General features: G+C 40.9%; 1 protein-coding gene across 11 annotated transcripts in view; it reads right to left on the bottom strand.

Annotated features, from left to right (window-relative positions):
* Positions 1-20,400, bottom strand: part of KHDRBS2 (KH RNA binding domain containing, signal transduction associated 2) — a 431,403-nt gene that overhangs the window by 217,479 nt on the left and 193,524 nt on the right. For 10 of the 11 annotated variants that reach the window (XM_082218362.1, XM_082218361.1, XM_082218357.1 and 7 more), the window contains one exon: positions 6,406-6,522. The exons of the other annotated variant lie outside the window; for it this stretch is intronic. In XM_082218362.1, coding sequence (XP_082074488.1) covers positions 6,406-6,522 — 117 coding nt within the window. The remainder of the gene's footprint in view (positions 1-6,405; positions 6,523-20,400) is intronic. 11 annotated transcript variants of the gene reach the window in all.

Raw genomic sequence — 20,400 nt, 5'->3', positions numbered from 1 at the left:
ATATATATAGTGTCATTTCCTGTGTTTTTATTGTGCAGTATCTTTCAATGTGTTCAGAATACAAATGATCAGACTTGTTGGAAAGGATGTGGTGCTGTTAGCACACATTGGCACGTGTGGTGGGCGTGCCTCCATGCGACTACTTTCTGGACACAAATATTTAAGGAAACTGAAATCATCATTGGCCATTCACTGATCCTAGACTCTTCCACCTATTTTCTCAGGACTTAATGTTGACCTCCCTTTAAAACCTTTTGTAATTTTCATTTTAGCTGCAGATAGACTGGTTCTGACACAGGGATGGAAGGATGTTTCTGTTATCAATGGGAACTGCTGGTATAAGAAAGCCACCTCAGGAAAAACCTCCCATCGTCTTAAGCTTTTGAAGGGGACCAGTGGCGTAGCGTGGGGGTGCGGGGGGGGGGGCTGGCCGCACCGGGCGCAACATCTGGGGGGGGCGCGCTCGCACTCGCAGCTCTCTGCCCCTACCTGGCTCACTCACTCTCTCTCACTGCAGTGCTGGCTGTGCGAATCCGATCCGAGCCGCTGGGTCGCCGCCCACTGTGGAGGGGGTGGGTGCCAGGCGTGTGGTGCGGAGAGAGAGCAAGGGACTATCTGGGGCAGGGTCAGTGCAGCGGCCGCCCAGCGCAGCGCTGAGCGCGGGAGAAAACCACACCAGACCAGCCCAGGCAGCAGCAAGAAGAAGCTGGCAGCGGCGGCAGGTTAGAGGTTAGGAGCCGCAAATTACTTGCCTTGCCTCGGGTTAGGGGGCGCAAATTACTTGCCTTTCCCTGGGTGCTGACAACCCACGCTACGCCGCTGAAGGCGACTGCTAAACCAATGGCTTTGCTGCCACTTGGTGGACCTTTGTGACGTACATGAGCAAACAACATATGAAGCCATTTATCCCAGGGAAGTATTACTTTATTTGGCAATGCCTATGACACATGACTCTTTGACTGATTGGTCCAAATCATGCCGCCGCTTTCACCCGACGGTGCTTAACAAGATGACGTCCCTCCTTTTCATTTATACATAAGGCATCTCCCTCTCTGCTTTGGACTTGACTTGGTTTTCTATGAAGCATTTTTGTTTATTATGTTCAGTGTTATTGTATTTTTTATGTCTTAATAATGAAAGGTATTTAAAAATAAAGTCCCTGCAGACACAGAATAGATAATATGTTTTTCCCCCCAAAATGATAAAATTTTAAGTCTTTATATGGTCTTATTTGCTGCGCTTTTATTGAGCAATATCTTTCAATAATCAAAATGAACAATTTAATGTTATTAAAACATTAGCTTTCATTATGAGACTGGAAGGTAAGTACAACTATATTTAATACAATGCTGCTAACATCTTTTGTTACTTGGGGCTCAAATAGACACTACTACCCTGTTAATGGTGGCCACTGTTTTTGCCCTAGGACTGCTCATGGCAAATGGAACACCTGTGATTTAGCAAGCCACCTCAAACATCCTCAGTATTACTTGAGGGAAAGCATATAATTTTTTAATCTAAATTCACAAACTACTTCACTCAAAGCTGATGGGTTTTAGTAACACAAGAGGTCATGATTAATGTGAGCACCTAGACATACTGTAAAATATATCAGACAAATGTTAGAAGAAACAAATAAGAGGTCTTGAGGTCTCAGAATGTGAGTGTGTGTGTGCTGTTAGAAAGCTAATGTAGCCATGTTGATCCATAAGGAAAAATCTCCAAAGCCTGTAGTTGGATAACAGCTTTATTAAGACCCACCAGTGTCAGGAGCATCCTACACACGAGTAGGACTCTGATAGAGACACGTGCCCCACTGGCATGTTCTCTCCCTCCTGGTCGTTCGTTTGGGAGCTTCAAAAGCATTCTCCAGCCCGAACATCACTGCGAATGATACCTCTGAGATGCATCAGCACACTTCAGAATTCTCCAGAGTATTGGCAGTTCGCGTGACAGACTCAGCAGTACAGCATTTTGGCTAAACTACTTTATTTACAGATAATACATTCAGAGCATTCTGACTTAGCTCCTTCCTCTTTCTCATCAGACAGCAAAGAGAAAGAACAAAGGACAATAATCCTACAACAATACAAACATCCTGTCTCCATCACTTCCCACTATGTTAAGGTTACCAGACGTCCCCGTTTCCCAGGGACAGTCCCCGGATTTACAAATCAGTCCCCATACAAAATCCATTGAAGTTGAAAGTGTCCCTGGATTCATTGAAAAAAATCTGGTAACCTTACACTATGTGGAATGAAAACATATCATGTGATAAAAAACAATTCCATGACTGCAAGCATGGGACAAGAATCCTAACATCCTCCCCTGATTCGTGTACCGAGTTGTAGTCATCAGTGTAACTGAAACAAACATACAGATGTTATACACACAGTATACCCCTGCATACCCATGATGCCTGATGAAGAGTTATTGAGAGTTTCCCACATTTACTTTTTACTTTTCGGTTGGTTCTAATAAAGTGTTACCCACATGTGGGCTTTGGAGCTTTTTTGCTGCTGTAACGCAGGGACAACCAAAGTGGGACCTTCCAGATGTTACTGGACTCCACTCCCAACAACCTCAGGCACCAGGCCCAAAGGTCGGGGATGAGTCTACTAATATCTGGAGGAAACCATGTTGGCTACTCCTGCTATAAATGAATAAAATATGTTGTGCCCCTTGTGCTATTGCTTCTGATTTTCCTAATCTGATAATTCAACACCAGGGGAACAATACTTTGGTGTGCAGGCCCTGTTGGCTGTGCCATCTGTAGCATAAGATAGGGAGGTGGTGACACAATATGGGCCTTCTTGGTGGAGATGCACCAATTACAGAACTCCTTCCTGGGGGAATATCAAGTCTATCTTCACTGTTGATATTTTGAAGTCCAGGCATTTGGATAATTAAAGCTGTAGGATTTGGGGGTTGTGGTTATGTGGGCTGCTGCTGCTGGATTTTATCTGGATTATTATTTGTTAATATATAATGGCTTTGGTCTTTATGTTATGCCATCCTGTGTTCCAGATTGGAGGAAAGATGGGATTATAAACACAGTAAACAAATAAGCAAGCAAGCAAGCATAATGTGATATGAAACACAATGGCTACTTTTCTTGGCCTCCCTAAATGTCTCCATTCATCAATGTCCAACTAGCACAGCTATTTCTATTAGAAGATAGTGTATGTATAGTATGTTGAGAAGTATAGCTAGCAAACATGATCAGGATAGTATAGGCAGCAGCCACCTCATTTACTTCGAGTTTATAAAAACAACTCTGTCTGCATACAAAAGTAAGTATTTAATCACACATAATTAGTAAGCAAAGATGTATCTTAGGAGAGGTAGCCACAAATATAATTACTAGTGATTGCTACCTTGGAAAACATGTATACCACATATGCAATTTCAGTGAATTGATGCCTATATATAAGTCCACTTGTAATCAGATTTCACTTGTCTATAGGTTTTTAATTGTTCTCTTCTATCATTTTCTTCCAGACTGCTTGAAATTGTTTTATGATGTGATAAGAACACAAGGTGGGGAGTAGAAGGGGGGTGGGTGGATTGTAAACCTGAATGTTTAAAATCTTCTCATTTTTAACACTCAAAGAAGAGACGACTTACAGGTTTGTAATGCAAGCACAGGGATGACAAGCTTTAAAAGCATCATATCAGACAGAATGGTAATCATAGTTCTCTAGTTGGAGGGCCCGTTATTTCCACCTGTCATAAGAACTCAATGGAAATTGGCTGTTATCTTATGATGGGCACAATTCCCTTCTGTACTCATCACATTAAGCAAACAGCTTATATCTGATTTTTTAAAAACAAACCAACCATACTTGGCAATTTAGGCACTAAAAGTTTTGAAATTTGGTGCTGTAGCAGGAGCGGGAGGAGCCAATAGGTGAATCAATGAGAAAACAATATTTATTTCTCTCCCAAAACTCCACCCATCATCTCTTTTATTGTTTTAAAGCATGCAGATTGTGGTTGATGGTTCTTGCAGACCAAAACATCTGGAGTACAAAGTTGGGGGTCTTAGACAATTCTCAGAGCCATGTTGTTCTGTAAGATCACAGCTTTAGAGTGATCATGCCTCTTGAATTGATATAAAACTGGTGATGGGTGACTGGAGTTTTAGGATTAGGTGGAGGGTTCTCAATCACAGTAGAGTATTTGTGCAGCTCCCATTCTTTTAAATGGATATTAGGGCCAAAGTTTATTCGAGAATTCAGTGATGGGAATTCCTATCTTCCTTCTTTCTCACAAAGTAGCAGTGTATGTTTGTGGGAGAAGTTGGTCCATGTGGTCAGAGTATGTGTGCTGGATGCTACCCTTTGTACCACAATGCAACCAAAATACAAATATTCCACCAAAGCTGGATTCAGCCACGGACGGAAATGCCTACAGGCCCATATTCATGGAGCTCACACATAGCATCTAGTTTGGTGCTAAAGATGCAGGAACTTTCCAGTGAGTTGTGCCCATAACGAAGTCTCAGGACCTTCCCAATGAGTTGTGCCCATAACGAAGTCTCAAGTAGCCTCTCTTTGCTAGGCTCTATGCTAGCACCAACATCTGCAATATACTCTAGAAATATTATCTAAGTAAATTAATCATTCCTGGAATCTTTCCACAAATGAACAAACATGTCCATTCATACTAAGAGCATCATATTTTATGTCCAGTTTATTTTAATCATATACTGTAGCTTTTAAAAATATGTTGGTTTTTCTTTGCACAAATTGGCAACAAGAGATAATAATTTAGCATTAAACAGACTGATGAAAGTGGAATCTTAATGATCCCCCCCTCTCTCTTAAACTCATTGTTTCTCTTCTATTGTGTTGAGATGAATGACAGGAGTAACAGAAAGGTAGAAGCAAACCAGGATTTCTGAAAGCAGTGTCAGAAATAACTGAGTGGAACTGCTACAACATGCCAGGCCTGGGACACAACAATACAGGAGAGTGATTGGAATCACTAAATGCAGGCACTGTGCCTGCTTCAAGAAATGTTGCCTTCATTTCTACCTGATCATCTTAAGGCAGAAACGGGAAACCTCTAACCCTCCAGATGTTCCATCATCCCTGACTGTAGCATTGGCAGCAGGAACACCTGGAGGGCCAGGGAAAGCAAAATAAAGGACATCTGCAACCAGCAGCCCTTTTGCTGACACCACCTTTCAGGGGAGCAGAACAAAAATCACAGCAATCACGTCAGACTGGATGAGGAAGCCAGCTGCCACAAACGCTGAAACTATCTATCTGCTAAGCGTATGTCTGGAAGCCTATCTCAGGAGTGTGTGTTTTTGTGTGTGTGTGTGAATTCTCTGTGGCCATTGCTGCAGAGCTGGTCAAAGAGGAATATAGGCATGGGGATTGGGCAGTGTTTGAGAGTTATAAAAGCCCGGGAGCCAATGATACCACCTGACTAGAACAGAAGCAGAAATGCCTTTTGAACTGGGGACAGCACTCTGAAGGACATTTGCTTCCCAGGATCTCCCTTAGCTGCCACAAGCATCAGGGCTGGGGAGAGGATTTCAGCTGTCACTGGTCATCCATTAGCTGCTATCCATCTAATAACTGGGAATCATGGCTAGTCCAGTTCCCAGACCAGCAATGGCAGTAGTATTGTCAGCAAAAATACAGTACTTGGTAGACTAGGGTGACAAGTTAGAAGAGCATCTGCCCCTAGGACTAACCACCTTTCAGGGGAGCAGAGCCAAGGGCCCTATGATATCAATGATAATGCTTAATATTCCAGGTCTCTTATTGTCAGGGCAATATAATATGCTTATAAATCTGATTGTGAACTGCTTTGAGAGCCATTGTAACTGAAAAGTGACATGCAAGTATTGCAAAGCAAAGAAATATCTGATCATTGGCCATACTAGCTGGGGCTTATGGAAGCCAAGAGATGTCTAACAACACCTAGAAGGCCAGGGGCTCCCCACCCCTGCCTTAAGAAGGAGGCAAAGGCAAAGGGTGTGATTAATCAACCAGATGATAATTATGATGCAGTCCAAGTTTCAAGATGTTGTCAACTCCGTTCCAAGTTCTCTTTCATGTAACACAAATTCTAGGAACATGCATAGCAAACATGTTATACACCATACCCAGTTATAAAAGATTCACATGGATCCTTAATCACTGCAGAGAACATTTTTAAGTTTCAATGATACACATTATCTCCGTAAAATATGTTGAGGTCTAGATTTCAGGGTGTTTCCACCCACACCCCCAGTAATGTTCTTTCTCCTCAAAAAGTATAACATTATACAGAATTTTTTTCCACAATGTTAGATCACCATAACCATTTAGATACTCAGCAAATGACATATTACAATGACTTTGTCTACAGTCGATATGGCTAAAAATCAAGAGTTGGGTACAGTACCTTAGCTTTGTCTCTCATAGAACCCTTCCCCAGGATTGACATTTTTGCACCTGTTTCCTCTTGTAACCTTTTCAAGGAATTTCCTCTTGGTCCAAGCAATTTGCCCACAAAATTAAACTAAAAAATAAAACAGAATAGGGAGGGATGGAAGTTAGAAAATGTTGGTTTCTGGAAGTGCAGTACATATTGAGAAGCAATATATTGTAGATGGCATACTATTGAGAACAGAACAGCATCCTCAGTTTGCAAAGGATTTGCAGTTTCATGGATGTGCAAAGTGGCAAGAAGGATCATAATGTTTCCTTCCCAAGTCTGTTTTTTCCTCCTCAACTCCATATTCCAACTGCATTTCCCTACTTGATCACCAAAACCATTGCAGAACCATGATAAGGACAAAAGCAGGGTTGAGGGTTTCAGGGAATGTAAGATGTCATGGACCGACTGGTTGAAGAGGAGTGGTGGGAGGCACCAGCTGGGAACCCCCCTGGGAACCCCCCAGGAGAAGAATGCTCTATCTTTCGTATCTTCCAGAATATCTTCTAAACTGGTCTCATAAATTTGCTGAGTAGATATTAGCTTGTACAAGGGGAAGAACAAAATTAGATAGATCACCAGTACAAAATGATTATCATCCTAGATCTATGGTCAAACAGCTGCTAAATCAGTCACTTTACTATTTTTGTAAAAAATATTATGGTAAATGCATTGCTGTTATAAATGTAACCCCTTTATTCCTACAAAAGCTAGAAGCCTGTCTTTAGGAACACAGGAAGTTTCCTTATACCAAGTCAGTACAGCATTGTCTGTACTGATTGGCAGTAGCTCTGCTGGCTTTCAGGCAAGGGCCTCTCACAGCCCTACCTAGAGATACCAAGAACTGAAGCTGAGATCTTCTGCAATCAAAGCATGTGCTCCATCACCAAGCCACAACCCTTCTCTTGAAGAGACTGGTGCGATATTTGACTATTTGACTATATCAACCACCGGGTGTTCTAGAGACAAACACAGATGCAGACAGCCCATATGCTTGCCCAGTTCCATCAAACAGATGGCCAATGACTCTAAGCAAACATCTTTCAGAGTGCAAGACCATACAGATATAACAAGCTATTCCCTCTGTTTTCAGTCTAGTAATTTTCCATCGGAATTTGGTAATATGTGGCATGTAAATAAAGGAATTTAAAGAAATGTAATTTTTTCCCTGGTTAAATAATAAAAATTGTGCTCCATTTTCAGTGCAGGGGAATATAATGAAGGCCTCCGGTGGGGGGTATGACTGCAATGTCTTTTCCTCTCTTACATATATTTATTATTCTCTAGGTTTTAAAACAACAACACCACCAATGTTGCATTGTATAATTTGTGTGTGTGTGTTTATCTAGACAGATTGTAATCAGCTTTTGAAAAGCAACCGATTATGTGGCTGAGTGCATCTCTCAGGAGAGACACTCCACATCAATATGGAAATTTAGGTCCTCCTCCTGGTAGATGCCATTATTGCATCACTTAAAAATGGCATTTTGAGCAGGACCTCCCCAGCATATTTCAAATATATAGAGAGATATTCATGTGATATTCTGGACCCAAACCATTTGCTTACAGAAAGGACTTACTGAATAGAATGGATGATAGAGCATCCCAACCTAGCTGATTAAAAAAGAAAGAAAAACTGGCACATATTCACATATGTTACATCTCCAAGAGGCCAAACTGTTGTTGTTGTTTGCTAAAGTTGAGCTGAGTTTTCACGAGTTTCCATTTTCACATCAGAACTTGCCCTTTGGCGTTGTAGAACCTTTTGTACGATCAGTGGGCAAATTATGCAAAGGGAAAAGAAAAGGGGGGGCAGCATATTGAGAAGCTGTTTATGCAAATGTCGTTCAGTCTCTAAGCTAGTTTCAAAGGTCTAAGCCCAGGGATTCTCCAGATATTACACAGCTCTTTTGAAAACATAACCAGCAGCTTCCAAGCCCTGTGCAGATACATTTGTTTTACATGCATCCAAAAAAGGAAAGTGAAACTGTTTTGTGTACTTTTCATCCAGTTGCACTTTTTCATATATAAATTCCTATTAAATTTTATCCAGTAATATTTCAATATAATTTATATACAGAAATGCACTCCATATTTAGCAAACATACTAGAAAATTCTTTTGTGAATTCAGACATCAATCACATTGCCATATTGGAGATTGATTCACCAATGAAAGAAAACAGCACCATTCTATTTTAAGTCAAAGGAGATTGTTATGCTGCAAGGTCTATCAATGGTTTCATGAAACGTTCTTAATTACATGATCAGTCTGTATTATGTATTATATATAACCTGGCCAACATCCAAGTTGGAGGAGACTTAATTATTTCAGAAATTGTATATCAAAATCTAATTAAAGGATGCATTATAATTCACTGGAATTTTGATTTCATCATTAATAGCAATTATAATTAAGGCAGCACTTACATAGTAATTTGCATGTTCATAACGTAGTGCAAACATTAATTTTCTTATTCAAGTCATGTTCATATTCAAAGGAAAGTAGTTATTTTAATGTGACTGATGTGCCCATACTCATTAACATAGCTTTAAAGAGACAGCATTTATTTAAAAGCAGTTCTGTTTAATCTCAAGGCAATGTACAAAGTTTCATTTGCATGCCAAGGTCCCGTGACCCCACAGTTCCCTAGTGAAAAAATAAAGCACCCGACAAGGGGATTTTCAGTAATTTTGCAGGGAAATGACCAGAAAATGGGCAAAGTCTGTTCAAATATATCCCACTTTCTGCTCAAAAGTATCCTGCTCCATCTCCAGATTTGCTCTGTAGATTTGGGGGACCCCCCCGAACACATTTATGGGGCATTTGGGAAAGAAGAGAGGGATATTGTTCCACTGCATGAGGAGAAAACAATTTGCTTAGTACTATATGGTGTGCAACTCTATATACATAATTCATTTTTATTTTTTATTTAAATAAATTTATACATCACTTACTCAAACAAAAGACCTATATGCAGTTTACAAAAGTCTCTTAAGTAGCTTCTAAGTTAGAAGTTATAAATTAGCACCTGCAAATTCTTTGTACAGTAGTACCTCGGGTTACAAATGCTTCGGGTTACAAACGCTTTGGGTTACAAACTCCGCTAACCCAAAGTAGTTACCTCGGGTTGCGAACTTTCCCCCAGGATGAGAACAGAAATTGCGTGCCAGCAACGCAGCAACAGTGGGAGGCAGTATGCAAAAGCACACCTCAGGTTAAGAACGGTTTCGGGTTAAGAACGGACCTCCGGAACAAATTAAGTTCGTAACCTGAGGTACCACTGTAAATGGGTTCTCTTGTGTCCTCTTTTTTTGGAGATATGCAAGTGGCCACATTTACAAATAGAAAAGCTTAGATAAAGCCAAAGTATTTTCCAAAACGGGGAAATAACTTGATTTAAACGGAGTCAACATGAATCAGTTTTGTCCATGTCACACTCACAACTGAACTACAGTGCGTAGGTTCATTGGTATGTGCTGTAGTCATTAGCACCAGAACAGGCGCAAAAAACAGAAGAGGCTTCCCCCTTGCCACTCCAGTCCCTGGAACATCACCACAGTGCAGGTCAACAGGTAGGAAGGGAGAGAGGCTGTGTGGCGATCACACAGGGTCCCCGGACGTTTAACGGTATATTGATCCCTGTGCCACCACTGTGCTTGCTTCCCCGCTGCCACCAACCCGAGTCCAGACAGCTGTTAAAATTGAACCAAATAAACAAGTTTATTTTATAAGCATTAACAAGTTTATGGTTTCTCAGATAATATTCCTGTCAGTTTCTTAACTTTAGTTTCTTTACTGGCCTATACCTTCCTAATACCTTCTGACTGATTCTCACTCTCTCACATCAGACTAGCCCAACCCTCTCTGTCCCTTCTGTAACTTCAGACTCACTTCTTAACCACCCTAACTCTAACTCCTCCCCTTGGGTTCCCATTGGTTAGTCATTTTACAATTAGTTAACCCTTTCCTTATGAACCCAGTATGATGTCACACACCTAGGAGGGCAAATGCCACAGGCTAGAAGAGTGAAGGTTTATGAGCAAGTGAATGGGAAAGGGGCAGAGAAGAATGGGGCTTGAGAGGGTGGAAAAATTCTTCTGTGGTTAAGGCAAGCGATTCAATCTCATGGGACTTGTATTTCTGAGCCAGGAAATATGAGACTCATTGACTATTCTCCTACAGATATGATTGTGTTGAGTGCATGTATGTAGCATGGGATAAATAATAAGGGAAACAAACTGGGCTGTAGCGGCAAACAGAATATAAGAATAAGCAGCAGAAGATAATAATGTTCATGAAAATAGATGAATATGTGTGTGTATGTGTTTATGGTCTGTGTTCCTGTTTCCCATAAGTCGATTCTGCCCTGTTTATACATTAATCTGCATATTGGTATTTTTTAACAAATGTTTGCCAAAATTATGTATTTAAATGCGAATTTCTCAATATATATATATATATTAATACATTTTATTAAAGTTTTAAACAAACACAAAAACACAAACAAACACAACACAAATAACAAGTATAATTTCAGATCCTTATTTTCTTAACATCTTTCCCTGACTTCCCCACACCTCCCCTTCTTGTATTCCAATTCCAATAGTTAGCTCAGCAAGTTCTTGTCCCCAACTTTTACCTTATTATTATTATACTTAATTCATCTTAATTAACCAATTTTAACTTATAGACCTCAATTTAAACAACAATACTCATTCTTTACACCTTTTCTAAGGTCGACCCAAGTTCCACGAATTTCCCAATTTTTATATTAATTGCAAGACAAAATAACAGAAAAACAACATATAATTATACACCCTTTGGATTCCAAATCTCTCACCCCCCTTTCCCGGTTTCGATCCCCCAAAAAATGTCCATCAGTCCATCAACTATCAGCCTGGAGATCTCACGTCCGAGGCCCTCAAATCTCTCTCAGTCCCTCTCTGCCGGATTTTTTGGTAGTCCTTTATATTAGGCATCAGGTCTCGGAGAAGCTCTGTCCCTATAGGGTCTATGTTTCTTCCAACCAGACCTCCGTGTTCAAAAGTGGAGCCCAAATCTTGTTTCTTGTTGCTTTTAAGTCCAAATGTCCCAAATGTCCCCAAAGCTCCAACTTTCGCCTTGTTCAGATTTGTAATCCATAGGTCTTCAGATCTCCCCATAGGGAGATCCCTCCATTCTTCATTCTTTAATTCAAACCAAACTCTCATAATCCAGATCTTGTTTTTCTTAGCATCTATCTTAGCAGGCCTCTGGCTCTCCTTTGTCCTCTGCGGCATTTCAGCTCCTCCTTCCCACTCCTCTGAAACAGCACATATCTCTTCTTGTTCAGCTGCATAGGTTTCTTGAGTCAAGTCCTTGACACATTCAGCAAGTTTGTTTACTTTTAAATTCAAAGTTGTAGCATTTGTAGCCAAAGCTTCGCTCTGACCTTGTAATTTTCCCAAGAGAAAAAACATTCTATCCAGCTCAGCCTGTATTTTTCCACCTGCAGCCATTGTAATGTCTCCGAACCCCCTCTAGAGGGATTCTAGTTACTTAATATTCCTTCCACCTCCAATCCAACATTCAAGTTAATTTGTTTCTGTTCTTTATTTTCAACAGTTTAAAGTCAAATTGTAACAAAAATAACCAGCAAAGATAGCAGAAACCAAATTTTTTTTCCTTTTCCAGCTTTGACAGCTAATTTGACAGCTGTCAAACTCTTTATGTCTCCTCAGCAGGCTCTCTCGCGGATCACTCCCGGGTCCTGGGGGGTTGCACTTCAGCTCTTAAAATCAGTTCTTATCCTCCAGCAAAGTTACTTATATTACCAAATCGTGGAATTAATAGCTTTTATCCCATAAAGAGAAGGATGTTCTCTCAATCTTAGTTATCAATTCTTGCTTTAATTTTTCTACAGGAAGGGGAGACGGACTTCCTTTTAACACCTCCCCCGATCGTCCAAATTCAGAAAAAACGAATTTTAGTTCCAATTTCTGTACTACTCACGGGTTGTTACTTTTAGAGTCCAAATGTTCAAAGAAAGAAGTCAGTGCTCTCTGGCCATGGCATGCGGCTTCGCTCCGTAGAAGAAGCTGTCTACTCTCAGCACCATGCCACTCTCCGTCCCCCGTTCCGAAGCCTTTAAAAAGGCTTCTTCGCGGGTCGGGGGGCGCGCAAATGGTGCCCGCCGAGTCACCAAGTCCACAGGCTTCAGCGCCTGTGGTTTCTGAGGGTCCCCGCGTCGCCGCCACGGCAAGACCCGTCTTCTACAGAGCCGATTCCCTCCGGAGCTCGGAGGGAATCCGCCATTAGCCTTTCGCGCTAACCCGGAAGTCCGCGAATTTCTCAATATACTTGCTTTCAAAATGTGCCTTATTACGTATACTTTGATTGATTTGAGCCAAGTACTGCATTTGAACATTTGTAAAGTATGTGGATAATTAAGTTCTGATAGGCACATTAGTCTGGGAAGTGTGGACTGACTGGGTTGATTTGTCTGGAATTTGCAAAGATTGAATTCCTCAAGCATATCTAGTATGAATTTACGCATATGTTAATATTTCTTAATGACTGTGTATCTGCTTATTTTTTAGTCTATCTGATGTATCAGTGGGCAGCTGTGAAGGGTGATCTATGGACAACTGATCTGTCCTCAGATATATTTATTTATTTTTACCGCATTTGTTGGATGTGCTGCTGTTCATTTGTGGGGAAATACCACATACTGCTGACTTAACACCACATACATACAACAGGAAAAGCACTGGGGCAAAAACTGAACTACTGTTAACTATTAACAGGCTATAACTGATTAATAACATCCAACATATCCTAGCACATTTCACTTGTAACTTTTATCAAAGGACAGGATTTGGCTTTCAGTTTCTAAGAGGATTATATGGTTAATACTCAATTGGCTTCTAAAATAACATTACAGGGAGCTTGACTTCCATTGCATAACAATCCTCTTTTTGCCTTAATATTTATACTTGATAAGACAGTATTTAGCAAATTGTACATACTGGGACCAACTCAGTGGCAGAGGTACCCAGATCTTACGTCAACAAAAAGGGATAATGAATTAAAGAGGTTATATTAGTGTTTCCTGAAAACCTACCATTTCCTTTAGCTTTAAGCTTCAAAACCTAAACCTACAAAAGCATGTCTTTGAAAGGAATTCGGGAACCTTTCTACTCACATAACAGTGAATGTAGTGAGGGAATAAAGCAGGCTTTACTAGAGACGTTCAGCTAGTCTGCTACATTCCATTAAAACTGGATGGGATTGATTTCCCTGACTGAAAATGCAACATGATTTAGAATCACATCAAGGTAACACTCTGAATTAGTCTACCACAGGGGAGCTACAAGGCTGAGGGCTGAAAGTGGGAGCTCCAGGCCTTTCTGTCCGGCCCACAGGGCTCTCACCAGGCCATGCCCCCTCAAGTTTGTTTATTTACTTTATTAACTTTCATTAAAGATGTCTGGAATTTTTTTTTTATACTAACAATTAGAAAATAAATAAATTACAAAGCTAGATTCTGGAATACATATCTAGTGACACTTGCTTTAAAGAAACAGTAAGGCATGTTCATATACCGTATTTTTCTGTGTATAAGACTAGGGTTTTTTCCTAATAAATTATGTCAAAAATTAGGGGGTGTCTTATACACAGATAATGCTGAGGCCGTTTTCTTAAATCTGAGTCCCCCAAAATAGGGGGGAATCTTATACATGGGGACGTCTTATAGAAGGAAAAATACGGTAAGTAGCATAGCTTCCTTCTTCCTTTTTGTTCAATGGAACTGAAATCTTGTTTACAAGTCTTCCTTAATATTTGTGCGTGCAAATGAATAGTGCATCAGTGTTATGCTAGCTTATGCAGTATCATCTTAGCAACCTGGAACAGGAGTAGTTTCTTTGCCATTTTCCTCAACATTCCCTGGTGTTTTTGTTTCTTTAAAAAAAGGTTTTGCATTAAATGCTTGCATTGATAAATTAAATAAATAAATAAAAGCTTTGTTTACTTATTTACTAAATTTCTATACTGTCCTTCATCCGAGGCTCACAGGGTAGTTTACAATATAAAAGCACAAAAACACAAAACATAGTAATGCGCGCGCACACACACACACACACACACAGGCCACAGATTGTTTAATTAACCGAAGGCCCAGGAGATGGCTTGAAAATGTCTTCAAACGGTGATAATGCTTGCTTTCCTTTATGGAAAGATTGAGAGGTAGGGGTGAGGTAGAAACATCTGGTTTTTCTATGGCTGGCTTGTAGCTTGTTGCACAAAGGTAAGATATACTCCTTGTTCTGCCCATTTTTTATTCTGGTTCTGCTCACCATTCCGGTGTAGCTTGCAGAAGGCTGCCAGTGAGGGAATGTGGTTTATCACCGTAAACTACTGAGCACTCAAAATGTAGTGGGAGAGCATTTTTTTAAAAAATGCCATCATTGTCATCCTTGTAGTCAACTAGGGTTGACACCTTTCTTTGTGGGCTTCCTGTAAAAGCCACTCAGAATGTTTGAAACCTCCCCCCCCCCCATTTCACTCTCCTGCAAATAAATTTTATCTTACCTAATGGTTTTAGCATCCTTTAAAATTCCTCAGATATTTTGCCCCAGTAGGAACCACCAAATTAATCTCAGATTTCACTCAGGACAGAATTCAGTGGCAACAACTGAGATGAGAATATCTTCCCATAGAAATTTCACTGGTATTATTAAAACCTGTTTCAGTCTCTGCTGAAATTCAGCAGGTGCTTTACCCGAAGGGAAACCCTCAGATTTATCCCAAATTCTGAGTCAGTTCTAGTTAAACATATACAACAACCATTCTGAAAGTCACAAAGGGAGTTTTTAAAAAAAATAATATTCAGCCTAATAATGAAAAATACCACGGCAGAATAAGTAGTTTTGTAATAAAAACCAGTTTCCTGAACCCACAGGAATCACTGCACTGAGCAGTACTGACAGCCATATCTCAAATTCACTTACACAAGAACTAGCATCATATTGATTTATATGGGACTTACTTCCACTTAAGTATGCTTAGGATTGCATCTTACTGAGACAGGTGCATTATTATTTCCTTGGTACTGTTTCCTGATGGTCAGGGACCCCTTGGCTCTCATTTGAAAGCAGCAATTTGTTCACTTTCATATTTCATAACTTCAAGCTTATAAAAACAGTTAAAAGGTTTTGCCTTACTGAAAAAAGGGCTTATATGCATTCCTGTCTGCTTCCTCCCAAACATGAAAACCTCCAGACTAAGATCTTGTGATCAGTGAAAAGACTGCTGCCAAACCCTGAGCTAAGACATAGTTGCCTTTACAGCAAACTCTGCTTACTTTCTGACATGATGTGCCTTTTAATCTGCCATCTGGTCCTATAGCAGCCAAATTATTATTATTTTCTTGCTGGAAATCAGTGTGTTGTAAGCATTCCATATGGAGCCTTCAAATGATCAAACCTGTCGTTTTATACTTTCAGCCTAAGCAACCAGTCCCTGTAATGGTACTTTACATTCAGCTGACTTCAGGGGACACATCATCTGCCAACGGCTACCACAAAATAATTGTCTTTGCTACAAAAAAATGGCAACATACACATTTGGTTTCCTTTGTGAAGCAAACTGGGATTCAGAAGGGAAAATGTCACCAAGTAGCCCTTATGCTGATTCTGTTGTGACACCAGCTTCTTCAGGGCTTATTCACATCAAGCACAGGCCTGTGGATTAAATTGTGCTTAGATTTAAGATCCATTCATTCACACCCCTAAAGCTAATTTATGAGCTGCTGCGCTGTATTGCAGTTCCATAAAGCTAAGGGCTGTGCGTGTGGGTGATGCAACCATGTGCTCCACATGCTCTGCCCTAGGTGTTGAACAGCTTCCACGCAGCTGCACGTGCACAAGAAGGGGACTGGAATAAATATTCTAGGCATGGTGAAATGGTCCTTTGATCAGAATAAAGTTTATATGAATCCCAGAAGCCAACATCATTGTTTATTGCATTTTATACATATCTCTGATTTACACTGAACTGACTCCTGGGGCTTGTCCACATTTGAGCATTATTTAGCAGTTAATCCACTCCCCCCCCATTCGAATTGGACCAGAGTAGTCCACACCTGCGCATATGAATTTGCACATGTGGAGTCCATTTAATAAAATACATTCATATCACTATTATCCACTTTATCTCCCTGTCTCTTTAAAGCCTATCAATTTCCTTCCCTCCCACCTCATGGCGTTCAAAATTAACCTTTATATCATTGCGTTTTGTATGTTTTCCAATTCTAATTACACTCATTACAAAATAGTTCAAAATTTAAATAAATATAGAAAGGTAGAAAACTTCTCATTACAAGTCTTCTTATAACTCTGCTAGTGATGTTAATTGGTTACAATAATCTTTCAGATATCATATAAATTTTCCAGTCTTTTTGGAATACTTGATCATGCTGGTTTCGGATTTTTCCTGTCAGCTTCGCCAGTTCTGCGAAGTCCATCATCTTCATCTGCCACTCTACTTTTGTCGGTACTTCTTGCTGGCATTTTCCATTCAAACCAGTAGGCAGCCCCTTTTGTGCTTCATCCCATCCTCTAATTTGTTGATTCTATTCAGCTAATTAATAGGGCATGCAGTTGCCAAGCTTTGTGAAAATCTGAGGGATGATGTCATTTGTTGTCGGCATCCACCTGTCTCGAGAGACAATGGAGTGAGCTTCTGGGGGTGAAGTCAAACCACTGGAGAAAGTTGTGGCTGCAGAGGCTGGTAAATCTTAACTGCGGCTTCCTGTGTTGTTCTTGCTGCATTAGCAACACCAAAGTGACCTCTCAGGGGTGCAAGCCTGGGCAGTGTGTATGGAAGTTCTAAGTTGTCCAGACGACAAGACCCACCCCCTGGGTCTTGCTGATGTACTCCAAAGGAGAGCAGAGCAATAGATTTGGCACCAGCTTGGCTATAGGAGCTATTGAGAATTGACAGAGGGAGGCGTACAAGATGCCATCCATCATCTTAGGGACTCCTCTTCAGATTTGTGTAGGGTTTACTCTTTTGCTTTTTCTTCTCCTCAAGATCTCCTGCGAGGCAGCATGTACTCCAGAGCCTTTCCCATGAATGAGTATAGCTTCAAGGCAGAGGTGGTTTAGGATCAGAGATTTCCTTCTCCTAAGCTAACTTCCCAGTTTGACAAGCCCCATTATTTCCCTCAACAGTATGTCTTCTTGACCATTGAACCTACTATTGGCCTCATCCACTCAATCCGCCAGAGCCTGCCTTCGCATGCAGGGGAAGTGCCTAACTCAACAAGGGTTTGGGGTTGATGTCATGTGGACTGTGCATATTAAATGGAAGCACGAACTGCTGCAAACACATGGTAATGCTGGTGTGGACAAGCTTAATAATAAAACTCTACAATATCTCTTTTGCATGCAATGTATTGCTCTGCTCAGTCTCCTTCAAACGAAGTCACATTCACAACTGTCTCATATTTTCATTACTAGGCTCAGACAAAACCCAGCCTTTATAAAGCAGACTGTTTTACTTAAATGTCACACAACATAAATTTATTCCAAGCTTCATTTGAAGCATTTAAATGCACAGGCATTTTTCTCAGATAATAACTTTAATAATCTTCCTCATGTCTTTTCTTATGAAACATAATTACATCCCTTACTTTGCTAGTATTTTTGCTTATGCGACTGAAATGATATATGCAAGAGCAAGCTTCAAAGGAACATTTCTCACATAGCTATAGATGAAGAACATAATGGCTTCCCATTCATTTTTATACCAATTTCAAGACTCGAAAGATGACCCTGACCTCTAATGGTTAGATTTTTAAGGGATGCCCCTCTCTATTTTGAAGATATGTTTAAGAAACCCATGCTGGTCTGTTTGGCTATACAGTGGTACCTTGGGTTAAGTACTTAATTCATTCCGGAGGTCCGTTCTTAACCTGAAACTGTACTTAACCTGAAGCACCACTTTAGCTAATGGGGCCTCCCACTGCTGCCGCGCCGCCAGAGCACGACTTCTGTTCTCATCCTGAAGCAAAGTTCTTAACCAGAGGTACTATTTCTGGGTTAGCAAAGTCTGTAACCTGAAGCGTATGTAACCTGAGGTTCCACTCTAAATGGAAGTCTGTAGTAGGGGTGGTATTGAAATTTTTTAAAAGCCAGCCAAAGAGCAAGTTTTACCAACTTTACCAAAGCCCAGGCACAATTCAAAGTGTTGCTACTGATTTTTACAGCCCTAAGCAGTCTCTGCCCTGTATACCTGAAGGAGCGTCTTCAACCCCATCGTTCAGCCCAGACACTGAGGTCCAGCTCCGAGGGCCTTCTGGCAGTTCCCTCACTACGAGAAATCCGTTCCACTTCTCAGTGGGGAGGAGTTGCGGTGGACTGCGTGGCCAGCCACTCCCCACCGGGGGTGGGGGACCTTGTCCCCGGTTGCCTGGGGGATCCCGGCCACATCAGAGCCCGGCCAGCCAACCCACTGGCTAGGGAGGGTGGTGGTGGCCGGGGCCGTTTAAACGGAGGAGCGAGCCAGAGGACTTCCTCTTTGGCTCGCTTCCTCAATCACCCACCCTCCCTCCCTATTTTGCAGGTTAGGCAATGGCCTTGCTATCGACTTCAGTTGGTCGCCTTGGTTGTCCGAGGGGCCTGGTAGGAATTTTTCCACTTGGCAAATTGGCACTGGCCACTTGGTTTTCGCACAACTTTGTTAGGGTTGCGGTTAGGCATTGTTTGACCTTGTGTGTGGGAGGGGAGGTGTGGCCATCACCTGCTCCTCCATGCTTAAGGGTATTCCGTTAAAGGAATCCGGGGGTGTTGTTCTAGTCTGAAGCCCGGCTGGGGGGCTAAGGGCTTGACACGATCCTGACGGGAACACCGGGGGAGCTTCAGTTGGTCCGCATCGACAGGGCTCCCCCTACCGGTGGCTTACCTACCGGTGAAGTTACAGGGAACCAGACAGAGGGCCTTCTTGGCAGTAGCACCCTCTCTGTGGAACACCCTCCCATCAGATGTCAAGGAGATAAATAACTATACAACTTCTAGAAGACATATGATGAAGGTAGCCCCGTATCAGAAGAATTTTAATGCCTGGTATTTTATTATGTTTTTATATGTGTTGGAAGCCACCCCGTATGGTTGAGGCAACTCAGTCAGATGTATTATTATTATTATTATTATTATTATTATTATTATGGAACCTGGCCTACAAGCAAGAGCTCACAACCAGCTTTTGATAGTAATCTTTTGATAACATTTTCACCCCTAATTTTTCATTGTTGGTCTTGATCTCCAAGCTAGCGTGTAACTCTGCTTGGCTTGCTGTCATTGTTTTTGCTTCTTGGAACTGTCTGTGCACCCTGCATTGCCATTACACACCTTTTTTGTTTTTGTTTTTAAATGCAGATTCTTTCCACTCTTGTGCAATCATCAGCATTTATTGCCAAAAGCAGAAAATAGAGGGATAAATAAATATTTATCTGCACTTAGGAAACATGTAAAAACCTTTTTTGTATTGGCTTCTGGCCAAAAGTTGTATGACATTTTTCCAGTGCTTTTTTAAACTGCTGTAATGACATTGTTTTAAATTGCTCTTAGGTATTATTATTATTATTGTGTGCCATCCTGTGCTCCCTTCGGAAGGAAGGATACATTATAAATTTGAATAATGAATAGCTAAGTTGATAAATGTTTTGGGGGAAGTGTCTTTATTGTAGGATTTTCATCTATGAAAGAAAAATACAATCTTGAATAAATGGGTCAGAAAAACACAACAGATACAAGATTAAATGTCTCTCTCTGGAGGAGTGGTTTAGAAACTTTAGGAAATCCTTTCAGTGAAAAGGCAAACCTGAGTGTCATTTAATGCTGTTTGTTTAGATGATGTGTGCCCATTAGAGTTGAAATCAGTCACAACACTGTTTAGCTAGAGATCAACATTTTCAGCT

The sequence above is a fragment of the Podarcis vaucheri genome (assembly GCF_965113315.1).
Source record: "Podarcis vaucheri genome assembly, chromosome: 3".
Classification (NCBI taxonomy): Eukaryota; Metazoa; Chordata; class Lepidosauria; order Squamata; family Lacertidae; genus Podarcis; species Podarcis vaucheri.
This window is presented reverse-complemented; position numbering and strand designations above follow the sequence as displayed.